This window comes from Lupinus angustifolius, chromosome LG03 (assembly GCF_001865875.1).
Source record: "Lupinus angustifolius cultivar Tanjil chromosome LG03, LupAngTanjil_v1.0, whole genome shotgun sequence".
Lineage (NCBI taxonomy): Eukaryota > Viridiplantae > Streptophyta > Magnoliopsida > Fabales > Fabaceae > Lupinus > Lupinus angustifolius.
In genome coordinates this window covers 29,993,598-30,014,480 of record NC_032011.1, presented here as the reverse complement: position 1 = coordinate 30,014,480, position 20,883 = coordinate 29,993,598, and the positions used below count along the sequence as shown (strand labels likewise).

The 20,883-nt window shown below is 32.2% G+C and overlaps 2 protein-coding genes across 3 annotated transcripts; both read left to right on the top strand.

Annotated features, from left to right (window-relative positions):
• Positions 7,133–7,663, top strand: LOC109342653 (auxin-responsive protein SAUR50). The gene has a single exon (XM_019580596.1). It carries the CDS (start codon positions 7,133–7,135, stop codon positions 7,661–7,663), a length of 531 nt encoding a protein of 176 aa, XP_019436141.1.
• LOC109344456 (protein cereblon-like) lies at positions 12,747–19,743 on the top strand. 2 transcript variants are annotated; one of them, XM_019583268.1, is made up of 11 exons: positions 12,747–12,966; positions 13,716–13,795; positions 13,898–13,975; positions 14,367–14,479; positions 14,595–14,660; positions 16,737–16,838; positions 16,977–17,550; positions 18,347–18,552; positions 18,719–18,882; positions 19,329–19,478; positions 19,601–19,743. In XM_019583268.1, exons 1-10 carry the CDS (start codon positions 12,818–12,820, stop codon positions 19,462–19,464), a joined length of 1,668 nt encoding a protein of 555 aa, XP_019438813.1. In that variant the 5' UTR covers positions 12,747–12,817; the 3' UTR covers positions 19,465–19,478; positions 19,601–19,743. The 2 variants fall into 2 exon arrangements, with proteins under 2 accessions (XP_019438813.1, XP_019438812.1); XM_019583267.1 differs by having other exon boundaries at positions 19,329–19,743.

The window sequence follows — 20,883 nt, the reverse complement described above, 5'->3', positions numbered from 1 at the left end:
AAACTTGTAATTGCTGGTTAGTAATATATATAATAGTATACAATAGTATGATTTACAATTAGTAATATATATAACATTTTAGTAACATACCTAACATTTTAGTAATTGTTGGGAATCATTTCTAATTCATGTGAAAGCAAGACCAATGAATCTTGGTAGATGAACCATTGAGAATATTCAATGATGGCTATTCCAAAGTCTTGGAATTATTCCTTGACTCTTGAGAATTATAAAATCTAACTTAGAAAGTTGGAGTAGCACTTTTCAAAGTGTCTTGAAAAGTATGACAATAATTAATCATCAACTATGTCTTTATGATGAAGTTTTCCTCCCCTTCATTATATATAGGGGACCTGTGTGAAACAGATATAACAAGCAAATGAGAAAAAACAACATAGAGAGAAAGTGAGAGAGTTTATATCCATATAGTGTGAGATTTGTATTCCTAGTGAGATACTAGAAATAGTTTGTATTTTCATCCTTTTTGGGTGAGATTGATGTTATGTATCAGTGGCCTAAACACACCTAAAAGGGGTTGAATAGGTGTAGCGGTTATCAATTACCACTTCTCGCACCAAAATCCAGTTCTGGAAAACAACCCAGTTAATCGATTAATCAGTGGGTTTAATCGATTAACACACAACATAAACAGAATTATCAAAACAGCTATTTGCACAGTTATTTATCAACAGATAAGCAGAGATACAACAAATATCTTTATGCAATATTAACAAGGATATAGCAATGTATAAGCATGCAAAATATCAGCTTCAAACTCGAATTAAAACAGTAAGAATTATAAAGGAGATTAAGATAAAACAACTTGCACAAATGGATTATTATTCTAGTTCGTTTGTGGTCCACTGCAAACTACATTCAGGCCTCCCCTTATGATATTGGGAGATTTTCTTCTTCACTATATTGAACACTTAGTATAATCACATACACCAATTCAATTTACAAGACTCAAGGTGCTTCTTTCTTGAATTCCTAGAACCTCTAATCCTTGGTTTGACTATCCCTATCACCTGAGAAAACCTTTCTCATGATCCAGCCTCAGCCAAGATCCTCGTTCTCAATTCAAGACCTCCTAGTCTTTGTGAAGAATCACTCTATCTCAATGGTGGTAAGATACCAAGAGACTAACCCAAAGTACAAAACAAAATACCAAAAAAAAAACAGATTTTTACCAAGCACAAAAAAATGCTCAAATTATAACTATTAACCCATTCTCAAGTAACACAAGTCAACATGTATATGTGAGTTAATACAAAATAGTAAACACAGAATATTTCTCTAAAAATATCTATCAAGAATGCATGAACATGTAAGAAAGAATGGATGAGATGAAGCATATGAAAACAAATGCAATACACCATGAACAACTTCAATAAAGCATGTTAATCTCTCTTCCTCACACATGCATTTCTCTCTGCCAATTATAAAGTAAATCACGAAAATATGCTCTCTAATCAAATCTAAACAATAGAATGCTACACGTTTCTGCAATTTGCCTAAACTTATACAAAACAGATTTGACCCTTCAAACCATTACATTCAGTTAAGCAGTTAAAACAGAAAACGGTTATAACAGAAAACAATTGAGTTAATCGATTAAGTCACCACGTTAATCGATTAACCAGCATATTAAAAAAAACGTGATTAAAAAGGCAAACTTACTCATATGTTATGCTTAACTCTTATACATGGTTTAGCAATTATATTATGCCTAATATGCACATATAACATGTAAGATTAATGCATGAACATACAATAAACTAGATGATATATCTCATGAATATGATATGACAATCATAATGGCTTGTGAGACTTACATCTAGGTTTACCTCACCTATACTCACTCACTAAGGCACACATCCCAGACTACTTAAAAATATGACTCCATTGATATAACTTAGTCTAGATATGACCAATGAGTTCTAGGCATGTTGATTGTTGAGCCATCTTCAAGCTTTAATAAAACTTTGTCTTCATCAAAACATAGGCAAAACATTGCTAGTGCAATCTTTGACACTTTGCACTTTCAATTGAGTGTTATCTTCTTTCTAAGAGAAAGTCAAATATTGTAATCCTACTTTCTATAGTGGAGATATTTTCTGAACTATGTCTCGTGGTTGTTTCCTTATCATATTGAGGAGGTTTTTCCATGTTAAAATTCTTGGTGTTATTCTTTTACTCTTCTCTATTTTCTTTATACACTTGTTGCTTCCGCAAGTTCCCATTTTGCATCACACAGAGGAGAGAAATTGGTTATGAATTTCCCAATAGTAACATACATGATAATTTAGTAACATACATGACAATTTAGTAACATATATAACATTACAATTAACAATTAGTAACATATATAGCAATACATGTATAATAATATATGATATATGTTAGTTTCAGTCAAGTACTACGAAATTTAAAATATATATTACAAATCATCACAACACTAGGAAAGTATCACATATTTATAATAATTTAATAAGTACTAATATATATAACACTAACATGATAACAATTTAGTAACACGTATAACACCACAATTCACAAAAAATTAGTAATTTAAGCCACAAAATTGGTTGACGAATTCTCTAGTATCTATTTTTTTAATATGTAGTTCGGTTCTATCAGTTCCCAAATTTCTGAAATCATGAACCAAACCAAACATAAATGATTCCCTAAAAATATAACTGAACCGAACTGCGAAACCAAACTGTACTGTACATTTCAGTTCAGTTTTGTGGTTTAAAAAGTAATTGCTTGCACCCTATTCCTATTCCTAGGTGCAATAGGAAAATCAAAACTACATAATTTTATATTTAAAATTGCTTAATTTGATTCCTTTGATTTAAAGTTGTAATTTGGATTAAAGAAATAATTTTCATATTTTTGTAAAAAAAAAGAATTAATATTGACCCACATGATTATAAAATATTTCATTATTTTATGATGAATGAAATCAATAACAAAGAGATAAAATTGATCATAGATCGACTTTCCACTTGAGGTAGAAATGGAGATTTTAAACCAATGAAATCAAACCTATCAATTTTAAACTAAGAATTTCATAACTTTGATTTCTCTGTTGCACCTAGAGATATGCAGGAGGAATATAAACTAGTGTCACATACAAAAATAAATAAATAAATATTTTTCTCTTGTTAATTATTTTTTCAATAAAAAAATTTAAGGTATAAAAATTCAATCAATTAACAAGGGTATCATTTTAATATGTGCAAAATGCCAAATTATAGCTCTTTGCCAACTAAAACAGAAGTAGCCATGGTGAGTGAGGTCTTTACTCCTCTTCTATATGAGATTTTTTTTTTAAAGTTCAATATGAGAATTAGATCTATAGATATTTTATCTTTTCTTAATGAAATATATTACTTAATAAATCATGTTGACCAAACAATGATAGACTTTGGTTATGAAAGAATCAATGAACTTTGAAAGCCATATGATGAGGCTACCTAGAAGGCCACCCATCACAAAACAAATTCTAGTTTTCTTACTCCAATGATCATATAAATTGTAGATTAAGGAATATATATTATATGACTTAGCTTATAATAGTCACACACCAAGTTCTCTCAAATGGTGCAATCATTACATAATAATATAGCTCAAGTCGAATGGCTTTTTGTTTATTTTATGCACCATACCCTATTTATTGTTCAATTTGTTAAATTAAGCAAGAAGGAAATTGTTTGCTTCTGCTAGCATACTTGTAACTTTAGGATTTGTTGAATAATTTAAGACCAAGTTAAGGAATTATAATGAAATTGTATTAATTGCATTTAATTTTATTAAGAATGTTTAGGAGTGTAGGTGTAAATAAATAAATGAAAGGTCTATTTGACATGGATAATATAGGACAATGTTATATACATAGACTTAGACTAGCCTATACCAACTTGGATCAGATACATGATCGATCTAAACCGCTTATCTGATTGGTGATTCATTGATTCGATTAGTGATTCATTTAATATAATATTCTGATTGAGCTAATGACTAATCTAAGTTTAATATAAATAGAATAAGATAATAAGGTTTTCTCTATTTTTGTATAGGCCCTATGTAGGAGTGAACTTATATAATATTAAACTTGTACAGCAAAGAGTGTATATTCTTAAAGTTAAAGTTGGTCTTGAACATAGAAAATTAAATCTGAAAACAGATTAAGGCACCGTCATGTTGTAAAATAGCAAGCTAGAAAATTGCAATAAAATAGAGCAAGAGATGAATGAATGGTACAATTGTGTTTTTTTTGTTTCTCACAAGTATCTTCGCACCGGAAGTAATCCTGTTCAAGCCAAGAACATCCACCTACATGGGACTAACTCTCACAGCGGGCATTTATGGTACAATTGTGTCGTACTCATACTAACTTTGACTATTAGGGTGGTTTGAACTGCATTGGAGACCAAACCTTCTTCACCCCTGATTTAGCAACATGGGTTTATTAATTGGGAAAAATATGTATACACTAAAAAGTGTAAGAGTTTTTTACACTGTTATTCCATCATTCACCATCAATATGTAATTATTATTGACTCTTAAATATAAGTAATACAAATGAATGATAAACGGATCAGATAAGGTATAAACCTTACACTCTTATTAATTTATTATTTACTGCTCAGATTTAAGAACCGGTTACCAGTGATTTAAATAAACAAGCCCATGTGGATTAAACCTCAAAACAAGAAAGTACATGAGAGAGTAGAGACACAAATTTTCTCTCACTTTGGCCAAGTATCTCACAACCCTAGTGATTCGTTGAATAAGTCTTCAATTTCGTTGTCTAAGTAATAAAAAAAATCTATTTCATATAGATAGAGTTATTGAATACCAATTCATAAAATAATTCAATTATATTAAATGAGAAAAAGATGTATGCACTAATAGTGTATAAGTTTTATACACTGCCATTGTATCATCTACTATTGATACTTAATTATTGTTAACTTTTCAAAAAAAAGTAATTCAAATAAATGTAGATGATGTGATGCATATGCATAAATCTTTATGCTGTCAGTGTATAAATTTTACACTCATATTAAATATGCAAGGAAGAATTGAAGTAAAATGATCATATCAACAAATAAAGATCAAAAGCATCAAACTCTATGAATGGGAAGAAGAAAGGAAATGTTCTATCCTTTAATTCGTGTTGCCTTTGATTTCTCTCTCTAAAACCTCAATCAAAAGTCTTTTAATTCGAATTCTAAAAACCTATCAATAGTTTTTTTTGTTTCTCACAGGTACCATTGCACTGAAGGCAATCCTGTTCGAGCTAGGAACATCCACAGGTACGTGGGGCTAACTCTCCCAACGGACATTTTTTCATCCACAAGACTCGAATCCGAAACCTTACTTAAGGAGAATTAAGTATGTACCACTTAAACCAACGCCCGTTGGTAACCTATCAATAGTTTGATTACAATTAGTTCCAAGCCCAAAAGGAAACCAAACTTAAATCATGATTCATTTCTATCCTTATTGTGGATGGTCAATTTCTTGTGGTTTTACCTTCTCACATGCATCCATGGATTAAGTAAGAATTGCATGCAAAATGGTAGCTAAAATATGATGCAATTTCATACATATCACATACTAGTTGTAAAATTAAAATTTGGGCTAGAGATAGTGGTTAATTTAAAGTCTACTTATAGTGATAATTCTAAGTTTCAAATTCATGATGCTCTTCAAAGGTTATAATAGTTCATATTGGCTGCAACCAAATTATTATTACATGGATAAGTCTTCTAGAATCAACTTAGTTGGTAGAGTTACATGATTAAGCATGAGTGTTTGGTTTCAAACTCATGCAATTATGCTCTCCTTCTCTCTTAAAAAAAAGTTGTCAATCAAAAAATTATTGGGTTGATAATGTTAAAAAATGCATTATAGAAATTCAATTTTTTATATGATATGAGAGATGTGATGCTAAGTCACACTATGATGCAAACAATTTTTTATACTAGCCACTCACATGAATACATACATTAAATCATCCTAACATGGAAAACTTTTTTTCTAGGTTTTCTAATGCACATGACACTAGAAATTCAAGGGTTGATTTTATAATTGTTGAGGAAATTACATCTATGGCCTGTGACTAAGGAAAAGAGATAGTTTCTCTAAATTTAGAATATTATTGTATTGATAGATTAGGACCCCTTTTCTAAGGAACTCAAGGCTTATAATCTATTAGGATGCTTAATTGAATAAGAAATATTTGATAAAATTATCTAACAAAACATTATCTTCTATGTCTTTTTAATATAACCTTTTTTAATTGTTTTATGTGTATGAAGGGTTTTTTGTTTCCCACATATATCATTGCACTGGAGGCAACCATGTTCGAATCTGAGACCTTTTTTTAAAAGGAATCAAATATATATCACTTGAATCAACCACGTTGGTGTGATAAACCCTACAATCAATTTTTAAGATGTGAACCATGTGATATGAAATGAGTTCAATCAAAGAGAAATTCAATTTCGAGCCTAAAATATAAATAAGAAGAGTTTAAGTTGATATAATTAATATAACATTAAATTAAATGTCTCAACATTACACGTATGTTTTTCAGAACTATATATTTTTCTCTTTCAGTCAATTAATGATTTGATGGACTCAAAATTCTAAAAAGTGTTATATGAAAATCACCAAATCTAAACTCTCAAAAGATTCAAATAAAAAAGACCAAATGAAATAGTTGATAAGAGGTAAAATTACATAGCATTCATTTTATCTAATATTAACAAGACATTGTTCTAATGATATAATAAGGTTCTATTAGATCTCAAGATAGACTAAAATGTCAAAAATTTGAGAATAATACTTGTTAAGAGAAATAACCACACATCCATAAAAATAATTAATTCACTTATATTTTTTATAAAATAAGCTATTATAAGTTGTTGTTTATTGCAAAACACATTAATAATATAGATCAGACAAAATAAATAATTTTTATTATTGGGAAACATGAATAAGCAAGAACTCACTCCTCTATAAATTGGAACCATGCAAGCCAATTTATACACAATAGTTGTTGTTCATAAAAGCAAAGAGCAAGTTGATAAACTAAGCCAAAGAGAGAGAAACCATGTCTATGGATCCAAAGAAATCTAACAAGACCAGAGAAATTGTTAGACTTCAACAGTTCCTTGAGAAATGGAGAAAACAAGCCAACTCTTCAAAAACCAACAACACCAACACCAACAACAACACAAGTAGTAAAAGCATCAAGTTTCTAAAAAGAACACTTTCTTTATCAGAACATGAAGAAGGAGTATCAAACAACAATGTTGTTCCAAAAGGGTACCTAGCTGTTTCTGTTGGTGAAAATCTTAAGAGATTCATTATTCCAAATGAGTATTTAACTCATCAAGCATTTCAGATACTTCTAAGAGAAGCAGAAGAAGAATTTGGGTTTCAACAAATTGGTGTTTTGAGGATTCCTTGTGAAGTATCAGTTTTTGAGAATATATTGAAGATTGTGGAGAGAAAGAAGAACAAGTTTTCTTCCACTCATGAATGTAGAATTAGGGTTGAAGAGATAATGGGATTTTGTTACTTAGAAAATCAACATGCTTATTCTTCTTCTCACCATTCTCAAAGTCCATTGTGTAGATAGAATATGATGGTATTAGGGTTTTGAATTTTTTTTTATACATTTATTTTTCTTTGATTTTATTTTGAAAGTGAGGGAGAGTGAGCTCAATCAATTACATGTAAGAGAATCCATTTAAGAATAATGAAATAAAGAGTATGATTTATGTCTTAAATCTTAATATGTTATCACATCAATAATGTTAAGTTCTAACAACTGCTGATAAAAAAAAAAATTCTACCTCACAATTTCTCTTTCTTATTTCTATATTTTTATACAAAAAGAAAGGTGTAGCACTTTGTTAACATCATAGATTTGCTATCCTAGAATTATTGTCTAATCATATTTGGCAATTTGGGTCTATGTCCCGAGAAACGTTAAATAATTATCAATATCTATTAGATAATAAAGATTAGTTGTTATATGTATTATTACTGTATTATTAAGTTTATATAACATATAAATATTTAGTTTTTCATTTTAATCCATTTATATTAATCTAAATTCATAACTTATATTGCTAATTTCTGAAGAAAATATTGTGTTTAGTAGAGTTATTTGCAAAAAACACCAATTAAGTCCCAATTTTTTCTTTCTTTTTTCTGTTTACAAGCCTCTTTTTTCTATCCAAATAGCAATCTAATCATAGAGTAAAAGCCCTTCCCTTCAAAGTGACTCAACTATCAATTTATTAAGGACACAAGTACTAAATCATGAAATAGTATTATTTGAAGGTAAAAAAACCAAATATCATATTATGTTTCTCATTTCTAAATCAGAAACAATTAGATATATTTCCTCATTTTATATAACATGTTCTATAAAGTTGACCCAAAAAAAAATGAGTTGGTGATTCAAGTCACAAAGTGTGCTTTTGTCTACAATATAAGTCATCCTATATATCTAATCTTTAATTTTGACCCAAAAGAAAAAATCTTCTAGATCTTGAACACCCAAAAATGATATCTACAATACAGTAAGATATGTACCTTAATGATAATCTATGGAATTGTATCTTAGAAGTTATCATATTAGTACTTTTTCCCTTATATTATTGAATAAAAATTTAAGATTATTATGGGATCACATGTTCTTAACCATGTCCCATTCCCTGTCCCAAACCAATCACATGTGAATAAAAAAATATTTTTAAAAACAAAAAGTGATAAAAAGTAGCATTTTGATTAGCTTAGTATATGGAATGAGACATCGTTCGAGACAGGTGATCCCTGTCCCAACAAGTTGCATTCCAATGCTAGTATAATGCATAGTAGGCAAACACATGTTTCTTTGATCTATGCAAATATTAAATTGCTGTCACTTTCCTTCAACTCATGTTCTTCCATAATTTCTAGATGCCATGTTCTCAGGCTTCTATTATGCACCTCACATGCAAGCATTCATTTCATGAGCTTAAATACATATGGAATCTTCTATTTAGTTTCAACAAAAGTCAACTAGCTAGCCCTAACAATCAATGAGAAGATTACTAAGAAATATTGAATAATTAATCATCAATAACATGTTGGGTTATTCAAGTGTGAAGTTACATATTGGATATAAAGGGATGAGAGTGAATGAATTTATAAGTAAAAGAGACTCATGAAACTATTATCTTAAAGTTTTGGTTCAAGATTTGGTGTCTTACATATAGACAAAGATCACATGTTCTCAATACTATCACATTATATGTTCCGGGCTAATCAAATATTGTCAAATGTATAAAATGAAAATATTTAAAAACAAAACATAACATTTTTATATTACTTGTTAAAATCTAATTCACCTGAAACACGGAATGAGATAACCTTAAAGATATATGATCTTTGTCCCTCACATATAGCTCTTCGGTCCTCCAATGACCTGGTAACAATTTTAAGCTTAAGCTGGCGAATATGGATGTCTCAATTAAAATTAACAATTTTAAGCTTAAGTTGATAGATATGAGTGTCTCGATTAAAATTTAGCTTTTTCCCTTTCCCTTGAAAAAAACATTTACTTGTAAAAAAGTTATTTTAAAAAAAAAGTATTAGCACATTTGAGTTTATAAAGAAGCTAGAAGTGCATGCAAATCAAATTCGTTATACCATTTAATGTAAGAAAGATTCCATTCCAACAAGGTAGGATTTTAGAGTAGCTAAATAGGTTATTTCAGATCCAAATTAACTTCAAACAAGGTACAATGTCCGGGTACTCAAATAGGTACCTTCAGATCCAAATTTAAGCACATCCACATTCAAACAAGGTAACTGGGTCGATGTCTTATGATCAGATTATAGAAAAAACATATAATATACTGATATATTATTGGTTGAGTTGCAAATTAGGTTATTTTTTTAAAGACCAAATATAAGCATACTATCAATCACCACACGACATAGCCAGGATAAAACAACCTACTATATCGCTTTGTTTCTGCACATACCATATTGTTAATAATATTTAAGCACTTAACATATTGTTGATAACATTTCACCCCACCATAAAGAAGATACAATATCAAAACTTATCATTATAGCTACAACTAATTACATTGAGTGTAGATGTATTGGGCTCAAACAGCCTATCACCTTACATAGTATATTGAATATTGGCTAAAAGAAAAAAGATAATGAAAAAACTTTCTTGAGCCAAGTAAAAAGGAAGTGACTAGAGATTATCTTGAAGAAAGGGAGAACTTCTAGCCCTGTAAAAAGAAGTGGCTATGTTGAAACCATCATCAATGTTCTTTTCCTTTGGCCACATAATCTTCAAGAGCTTTGACTATAAATATGAGTGTTCCAAGCCATTGTAATACACATCAAATACTTAGCTTAGTGCATATTCTCTCTTCTTATTCTCGTATTCTAATTGTGTGAGAAATACTTGAGTGAGAGTAAAATATGGTGTATTTGGGTTTTAGGAAGTGAATGAAACACTTGTGGTTCTCTTTTATCATAGTAGAATAATCTTTGTTGTTCTTCAGCTGTGGACGTAGGCAAATTGCCGAACCACATTAAATTCTATGTGTCATTTTATCTATTATATTTTATCCATAGACCTTTCGCTCCAACAAACTGGTATCAGAGTTCGTAGAGTTATTGCATGCTAAGCCGTATGATCTAAAAGAAAATTCTTAACATGTTATGTGTTTGCAGCATTGTCTGATCTTACACACTAAAAAATAATTGTTCTTGTTACTGGAAAAGTATAATATTGTGAAAGTACATGTCTAGGAAAGTTCTGTCTTAGGAAAGACCTGATATTTAAGCATGTTTGTTAAAACCCACCTCTATTTCCTAGCAACTTTCCTAGTGTATGTTCACGGACTACGATATTGTTCTGGTATACGGTTATCATGGCGAGTGCTAAATTTGATTTGGAGAACAATGTGACTAAACGTGCTGGGTCACCCACCTCTATTTCCTAGCAACTTTCCTAGTGTATGTTCACGGACTACGATATTGTTCTGGTATACGGTTATCATGGCGAGTGCTAAATTTGTTCTGGGCTAGAGCAAAGCCTTGGAAGGTAGAAACAAGTTACCACAGAGTCTGACCGAGGACGAGAAGGATGGAAACTTGGAAAAAGCACATAGTGCAATTTTGTTGTGATTGGGAGATGAAGTTCTACAAGAAGTGTCAGATGAAACTACAACTGCTTCATTATAGTTGAAGATGGAAAGCATGTACATGACGAAGTCATTCACCAACAGGCTGTATTTGAAGAAAAGAATATATACTCATGAAATGCAAGAAGGAAAGCCCATAAAAGATCATTTGGATAACTTAACAAAATTATTCTTGATCTAAAGAATATTGATGTTAAAATTGAAGATGAAGACCAATCAATTATACTACTATGTTCCGTTCCAAGTTCTTATAAGCACTTCATCGACACTATGATGTATGGTCGGGAAGATCTGACCTTGGATGAAGTAAAGGCGGTGTTGCACTCGAAAGAACTGAAGAAAAAAGTATCAGATTCGAGATCTGAAGGCTTAGGTGATAGTCTTTTTGCTAGAGGAAGAATAGAAAGGCGAAATCAATTTGGTGAAAGAGGGAAATCTAGGTCCAAGTCTAAAGCAAAATCTAAAAACTATAAATGCTTTCAGTGTCACAAGGAGGGGCATATAAGAAAGAATTGTCCAGAGCGCGAATGCAAGGAAAAGATCTATGAATATGGAGATGCGGTTGTAACAAATGACTATGATAGTGAAAATGCACTAATAGTCTCAGAGCACGACTCAAAAGATGAATGAAGACTTGATTTTGGATGCTCATATCACATGTGTCCCATTAAGGATTAGTTTTCCTTTCAATTCATTCCCCTTCAACATCTAACTTCCAAACTAACCCGAAATAAAGGATGAGTAAGGTAAGTTTCCATAAAAAATAAATGTTGAGCTTATGCTCTAATAGTTGGTATAAAAAAAATAAAAACCTTTGATATCTAACATCATTTTGATTATACATGGCAAAATGGGCATTGTTCGCGGGCGTGCTCACATAGCCCGCATTTCTTTGCAGGCAAGACATATATTCATTTGCCCATTTTTCCCGACCCATTTTGCCCGCTAAGTTTGTGAGCATTTTCGTGGGGCATGCGGGCGGTCCATAAATATAATTTAAGAAAAAATAAGAAAATTTTAAATAAGTTAAGAGGTAATGTGATTTTTATTCCCTAAAAATTGTAATCTAATGTAATTTGTTAAATTCATATAAAATATAAAAAAAATTGTTAATTTTTTAGCTTCAACTACTTTATTTAATTTCATTTTATTTATTATATGAATTTTTTATTTTTTAAAATTATTCAACCATGACTGCGGGCCGCCCGCAAGTTCGTTAGCCCGTTTTAAAACGGGCAGGACATTGAATTTTGTACGTTAAGTCAATGCGGGTTTATCCACGCACACTTAAATTTTTGTGGGTACTTGCAGGCACGGACTAAACATGCTGGGTGACTCATTTTGTCATCTCTAATTTTGATAAAAGTTAAACCCTAAACCAAATAAAATTGTAAATAAAGATAAAAATAAATAAAACTATATCTATTTATATTTTTTTAACACAAAAATAAAGTTTTCAGGCAGAACAATGTGACTATAAATAGTTTAGTTTTGGTTATTGAATTTCTTTTTTCATTTCATTTCTATCTTTCAATGGTTCATAGAAAACCCTAACTAGGCTTTCGAAAATGGAAGATGAAGAAGACCAGAGAAGACTCTTCGAGAGAGAGAGATACCAGATCGAACAAATTCGCGAACTAGATTTGGAAGAATTGCAAGTCGAAGAGGTCGATGATCTTCATGATTCTTCCGACGACAATGACGACCCGATTCCTATGTAATTTTCCATTTTCATATCATTTATTCATACACCGCAATTATAATGCATTACAGATTCGTTTCTGTTTGTTTTTTTTCATGTTTATTCAATTCTGAAATTTTTTTGAGGTGTTCTAGATTTTGATGTTGTTGAACCCTAATTATTTGTGTTTTTGTTATATAGTAACTGCAATGTAACTTATAATCGTTCTATTTTGGACTAACTTCAGATTTTAATTGGACAATAGAAGTTATATGCAATGTAGGTGTTTGTGTTGCTGTTCTTCAATAAAAGTATGTGTGTAACAACTTACACATGGACTCTATTTCGGGAAACTATGGAAAAAAAGATTAAAAATACATGAAGATTGAAAAGTCAGGTGAAGGCATCCGCGCGTGATAAGCTAGCTAATTGAATTGCAAGTATTCCGTAAAATTGATTGGCTAAAAGTTTAGAATATGATGTGAAGAGTCTTATAAGCCGACTTATTAGTCATAAGTAACTCCGCTTGATTTATCAAATCATGGCTTATTTATTAGTCGGTGTTTTATTATAAAAAATAAAAAACATCTAACCGAACTTTGGTCAAATAAAACCGTTACCTGACTCATAGGCCCCTTGCGTGTCTTGCCAAGCACTGACATGTTGTATTTATATTGATGAGTTATTACACATATTAACAACACCATAAGCCTAAGTTTTGTTTTTCTTAATTTTGTTATGTAGTACTGACAGTTTTATGTCCATGCTGTTTTGGAATATACTAGCCGTGGATATGATGGCGAGACTTTCAATTGTGAATTCAATTTCAATACCTGTATAGCATCCTTGCATACATATCTGGGTGGTAGGTGATTGTCTTTTGGACTTAATGTATTATGTCCTTTTCTAAAGTACATTGGTCTCTACCTGTTTTTGGATGTAATGAGAATTTACGTGCACATTGCAGAGGTTGAAGACACACACCACAGAACAGCTTTCTTGGATGGTGGTACTGTTTTGAACCTTCCACTTTTCTGTCTTGAAGGTATTATCATTTATGGCAATATATTTATCTGTTAGAGTTGCTTATTACATTACATATAAGTTTCTATCTGCTTTTCACCTCCTTGTTTTAATTAAGTTCTTTCTCTCTACTAAGTTGTTTAGACATCTAAATGGTGTGCTTTTGCAAAAGCACCCCAATATATTATGCCCCTTTCCATTCCTCACTGTCTTGGGGTGCTTTTGCCCATTTTATTTTTTTGTCTGAACCATATTAAATTATTGTGGAATATATTCTAGAAAAAATGGTCAAATAGAGCTTCTAGCATAATTAGTTTTGGAAGTTTGTCATTTTATAGGATTTATCCTCTTACCTTCCCCATTTCTTTTCTGTAAGTTTAACATATAGGAAGACTAATCCTTGCAATATTCAGGAGTAGTACTCTTTCCTGGGGCTACTCTTCCTCTGAGAGTTGTTGAGCCCAATTTCGTAGCTGCTGTTGAGAGAGCTTTGAACCGAGTTGATGTTCCTTACACCATTGGCGTGGTAGGTGAACTCCTTATGACAACTGCTTGTGGTTTACTCATGCTTCAGATTCTCTTTTAGTCTTGCTTATAAAACATGAAATATGGTATGATAATCATGTACATGCTCTTTCCAGATTCGAGTTCACAGGGATACTGCAAATCGTAGGATGAAATCAGCTAGCATTGGGACGACTGCGGAGGTACTTCCTCTAAACTGAAGTACTATTTGGTACATTTTTGTGTCCACATATAACCTCGAAAATATAAAATCCAGTTCTACTTTTTGGATTAGGGAATAATGATTTGCAGCCTCTCTGAAGCAGAGAGCAAGTGCTTAAGATAAGAGACATGGCAGTGGTAGGAGTTTTAGTAGTTTAGTTAAATCCATACTATTTAAGACTCTTAAATATTTAAGCTACTCAAAAGTCACTGTTCTGTCTATTGGATAAGTCAATTGAGTCTAGAAAAGTCCAGTCTTGTGATTAAAGGTAATCCAATATTCAGTCAAAAGTCATTAATTAAGCTACATAAAAGTCCAAATCCAGTCAGTTCATACATGTTGGCTCATAAGTAGTGGTTCTCTATGTAGTTTTCAAAAGAGTAATAACTCAGGAAAATCAAATTCAATGAAGTATTCAGAATATATCTTCTAGTGCTTCTTTCCACTTAGGATTACAATTCTGATTATATCAGATATTCAGATTCCTATTTAAAGGGGTGTACTCTCACAAAACTCCCTTTATTCCATGTACCTAATCAAACGTTTCTCCATATTTCCCTTTTCATGCAAACTTAAACTTAAGAAATTCTTGGCTACTTTATAATCCCATTTGCTTTAGAAAATATATATCAACAAAGTTTTATTTCACCTTGCTACACATGTTTATTATGAAAAACCTTTCTGATCCAGTGTTGTCAAAAGGCAGAATGTCGGTTGATGCGGCCAGCCCAAAAGTCATATCATATAGATGCAGTTAGGTGATGCGTGATGGGGGCACATCATTGAAGTGATGTGGGTATTTTTAAATAAAAAACTGAGTTGTGCATCTAACAAGAAATCATTACCAAAATAGAACGTAAGCCGTAAAAACAGCATTAAATCATAAAGCAATCCACACATGGTTATTCACATGATTGTGCACTTTTATTTCTAGCTAATATCCTTCGTACTAGATGTTAGGATCGAAAGGTAAAAGAGTTTTTGCTTTGAAGAAAGAGGGTTAAGCAGTTGGTTTAGTTAGAGAGGATCTTTTAGATAAAGAGGGGGAACATGGGGTAGAATGGGAACTGTTTTAATTTTATAGCTTTGTGAGAAATGAGAACCAAGCATGACTCAGTTGTCAAAGGGGAAATCCTTTGTGAAGAGCAAACCCTTGGAGAAGAATTTTTTCTCCTATTCTATTTAGATTCTCTTCATCAATAAATTTGTCCATTTCCATTTTTCTCATATTTCTGATTTGGGATATAACAAGAGAAGTTGAGGATAGAGTTGTATTTCCTCCTGTTGGCCATATAAAGACTGAAAATAGGGAGATAAGAGACAAAAGAAGAGGTGAGCAGGAAAAGGAGATAGGATATGAAGTTGTAAAGGAGAGAAGGGAATAAAAGACAGAAAGCATAGGTGCTGCATTCTGGTAGGTCAAATGATTTCTAGGTTTTCTAGCACAAAAGTTTCTGGGCATGAGTCAAGCAGCTTTAGGTTCCTAAAATGGACCTTCTGTGTTAAGCCTCTCGATTTTGGATTTTCATGCAAGGCAGGCAGGTAATAACTTAGGGTTCAGAAAGGGTGGATGGACTGGAATACCTTTGTAGATTTGATGATACCCAGTGGCTAATGGGTGTTATAATTGATAATATGGTTGATATTTCGAATATGTTTCATGAGGCAATTGCATCACCCCCATCACCACGATGCACTCATGAACCCAATCAGATATGCATCATGAACTGCCCCACCTCAAGCAATCTGAGGTGCTGAATCTAATTTTCGTCCCCTCAATGCCTAGGCCACCACCTCAGCCACATTTGACAACACTACTTCAATGCAATTGATGATGTCAAGAACTAATTTTTACCAACAACATATTTGTTTATGCAATCTGATTTTTGCAAGGCTGCAATGAGTTAACCAACCACCCACCCACCTTTCAAGGAAGAAGGGGGAGATAAAAGAAATCATTTATATTTACAAGTTAGATTTTTCTTACTATAGTCTGATATGAATGAGTATGTCTATTGGTTTATATTACTAATTACTTTCTAAAACAACCCTACAGATTCGACAATATGGGCGTCTAGAGGATGGTTCACTAAATGTAGTTACTCGTGGACAGCAACGCTTTCGCCTAAGACGGTGTTGGATTGATGTGGAAAGAGTGGTTAGAATATTGTCTTGTTTCACTGCTATCCTTTTTTCAATTTTCTTATCCTCATACGTATTAGTTGTGTATGTAAAGACTGATGACTCTCTGTCTTTCTCTTTATTTTCTTTGCTCTGTTGGGGTGATCCATATTAGCCTTGTGGAGAGATCCAAATCATTGATGAAGACATACCATCAAGAATACCAAGGAATGCTTTTGGAAAATTAGCACCATTAAGTAATTTGCCCCATAGGAATGCCATCTCATGTATGTCATCTTCAAACTATCCTCTTGAAGTTCATGGATCTAAAAATAGGGAAAATGATTCAGAAGCAAATTCAGAAGATAGTTTTGTGAGTGAGCTTTCACTAATGGAAAGGAGAATCCACCAAGAAGTCATTGGTTCCAGCTATGAGCATGATATGACAGATGAATCAGCAAGCAGCAGTGATGATAAATTCATGTATGAGTCAGATCAGGAAATTAGATCCGATATAAATGACTCTGACACCTTAAGATCATTGCTACCTGACCATAGAAAAGATTCTGAAAATCTGGAATCGGGGATTGGGAACTGTTCCACTTCTGGGAAGCAGTCCCCCATAGCTGATCTTAATAGGTTTTGTAAAAATAGAGATGCCTATTCATCACATGGAATTTCAAGAGCATTCTGGCCCCATTGGGTGTATCGTATGTATGATTCCTATTGGCTTGCACAAAGGGCTGCAGGTAGTTTTGCTTTGCTTCTTCTAACCCTATCAGCCATTTCTTGCATGTTCTATTTTTTATTTTATTTCCCTTTCTTTTTTAGTATATTCAGCATCATATATAATATAACTGTCATTCTCTAAATTTAATCTTGTTTTTCTTTTGTGCACCGATTGGTCAATATGATATCCACATCCAAGTATGATGTGTTAGAATTCCCAGAAAGATATTTTCTAAATCCTTAAGTCTAATACTACCTAATCTATGCTTTTGTCCATGTCTTGATGTTTTTTGGATATTTTTATACGTGTTCACTGAAAACTACATATGGAATTTTTTCATTTTTAGATTAGCTCCATTTGCAAATTTTGGCATTAGTTTCTTTGTGCTTTCATAGAATCTGTTTATCTGAAGCCCTTGGCAACTTTGTTATTGGGTTTTCTCAACGCTTGCCAAAAGCCCTCACATTAGTTGGAAGGTGACTGAGCATTTTCTGAGTCTAAAATATTAGTTTTAGAAAATATTCTGATTATGACATTGGTCTATACAAATAGCAAGTGATTTAGTATGACAATATGTAGTTGCATATCATCGCACTTATATCTGATGACACCTTAAGAGAGACAAGTCATCCTAAGAACCTTTTTGGATATATTTCTTAACTGGTTCTTGCTTGGTGGGTGAAAATTATGGTGGTATATATACAAAATTCAAATTATCTAACAGATTCGTGTCTAAATTTTGAGTCTCTTTAGTGAAACTGTCTAAAAATGCCACTCTCAGATTAAAAGCTAATAATTGTTTTCATAATGTGTAGACATGTGGAAGCAAATAGTTGGGATGCCAAGCATGGATGCTCTCATTAGGAAGCCTGATGTTTTATCATTTTGTATTGCCAGTAAATTACCTGTTTCTGAATCTACAAGGCAGGAACTTTTGGATATTGATGGTGTTTCATATAGATTGCGCAAGGAAATTGAATTACTAGAGAGCATTGATCTTATTCGATGTAAAAGCTGCAAGGTAATTATTGTCTCACTAATGCCCAAACATGTTGCACACAATATTGTGTTTCAACTTTCAAAAACAAGTAGAGACAACTCTGTAACTATTATATTCTTTTTCAACTTCCGTCATGCATGGAGAGTAATATTTATTTTCTGTTTCTTTTAAATATTAAAATGTGCAGACTATAATATCAAAGCGAAGTAATATGTTGGTGATGTCTAGCGAGGGGCCTCTTGGTGCTTATGTGAATCCAGGTGGTTATGTGCATGAGATAATGACTCTATTTGAGGCAAATGGCCTAGCTCTCATTGGGCCAGCAGTTACAGAATACAGTTGGTTTCCTGGGTAAGTATGATTCAATTTTCATTTCCTGTGGATGTTTTTGATCATTTCAACTTCTTTATTTTCATAATAAATTCACGCGATTGGCTGCTGAATATACACAACCTGTATTGTCTCCCTACCTCATTGTTCTCCTTGTTGAATGAGAATGTTTCGCCAATGACTCATTTCTCCAAATGGCATTCCTTCATTTGAAGTGAATTTTTAGTTTCCTAGTACGACCGTCTAACCTTTCTGCTAGGCAGCAATAAAAATGTGAAATGATGAAAGAAATTATTAAGTGTATGCAATGTTGTGTGCCAGCATGCGGGTACTGGATTTCTAAGGATTAGCATTATGATTTGTTATTCACTATCTTCTTGAGTAAAAGCTTCATGGTGTAGAACTTTCATTTATTGAGTTGTTTCATAAGAAACTAATATGCCAGCCAATCCACTATTTTTTCGCAGGTATGCATGGACAATAGCTAACTGTGCCGCATGTGAAACCCAGATGGGGTGGCTTTTTACAGCCACAAACAGAAAACTGAAACCGAGGTCGTTTTGGGGGATTCGTAGCTGTCAAGTTGCAGAAGAAAAGCGTTAAAACCTTCAATTATGGTATAGTTACCACCTACTTAAGCAGTTGATTATGGCTTACATTACATTTACCTTTCTATAGCTTTACTATGAAAACGTGTATTCATCATGATATATGCATCTAATGCTTGCTTTTTACACAGCTCAAAAGCAATAAAATAACCACACAAATGTATTCTGATATTCAATTTTTTTTTTGCAACTCTTGTGGCTATGGTGTTTTCACATCTTAGTTAAAGAATGGATGATGTATCTCTGGAGGCAATGCTATACTTGTATTGTCAGTATATGTTAATTCTGTTAACTATGGTACATGCATCTTATGTTACCCTCGAATTAATTCTTTTTGGGTGTGTGGTTGCCCCTCTCAATGAGTGTCACTTTCAGCTTTCATAAATTGAACTTTTAACCTTCTAACTTATTCGGAGATTCAGTCAGGCCTTACATTATTAGTTAAACATTATTTTGGTAGATAATAGTTTGTTTGAAAATTGAGTTTATTTTTCCCAGTCAACTTGACCATTTTATATAAGGTTAAACAAGTTGGATTTGGGGTAGTTCGTTAAAAGGGAATGAAAGTAAAACAAAACAAAATTGTTTATTTGGGTAAAACTTTTAACCCAACAATGCAGAAAAGGCCCATTAGATAGAAAGGGATTAGAAAAGGTTATAAAAAATGAATAACCACCGTTAATGAAAAATTAGAGTTAAATAATTATTACACCATCTTTAAGGTTAGTTTTCTTTCCAATCTCTCTTTTCAAGCTAAACAATGGATGACTGGAATTGCTTTGCTTAACACGCAAGAGCCGGCATGAGTGGTGGAGCATGAAGCTGAAACCTGCAGCTTCTGCCATTACAATTTACTTGAAAGATTTCTCCAAGTCAGTTAATTACACTTTAATTGATTAGCTAGTTCAATTAGTGGAAAACACAAAATTTACAGCATAACCAAAATCAGATTATCTGTTATACAATATCACAAACAACTTAGAAAAATGAAATTTGATCAAATTAAAAGCTATAAAAACTTGAATATAAAGAGATTCAGGGTAAGAGAAGAAAAAACAGACACAGGCCATGTTTGTTTGAAGGAATAAAATTACATTTATTAGAATCACATTCTTAGGAAAAGAAGCCAAATGTTGCACGATCCAGTTATTATTCCTTCCAATAATTCAATTCTCTTTTCAAAATCATGCAGTTTTGGAAGCCAATTATTAGAATAAAAACCAGCCAGAATAGGATCTTGCAAATTAAAGCAATGTTTGGTAATTAAAAATTGATTTGTCATTGCCTTACACCACTAGCTACCACCACCTAATTTCAATATGTACATAACAATGACCCAACCTATGTATTAATTACATTTAACATTTTAATTACATTGAAATCTTGTTTCTTCAACACAGAAGTTAGGGGCATC

What these genes read in the sequence shown, in the direction of transcription:
- LOC109342653 (XM_019580596.1), top strand. Translation starts at nt 7,133, where the DNA reads ATGTCTATGGATCCAAAGAAATCTAACAAGACCAGAGAAATTGTTAGA.
- LOC109344456 (XM_019583268.1), top strand. Translation starts at nt 12,818, where the DNA reads ATGGAAGATGAAGAAGACCAGAGAAGACTCTTCGAGAGAGAGAGATAC. An exon ending in GCATTGGGACGACTGCGGAG is followed by an intron (nt 14,661 to 16,736) that starts GTACTTCCTCTA and finishes ACAACCCTACAG; the next exon opens with ATTCGACAATATGGGCGTCT. An exon ending in GGATTGATGTGGAAAGAGTG is followed by an intron (nt 16,839 to 16,976) that starts GTTAGAATATTG and finishes GATCCATATTAG; the next exon opens with CCTTGTGGAGAGATCCAAAT.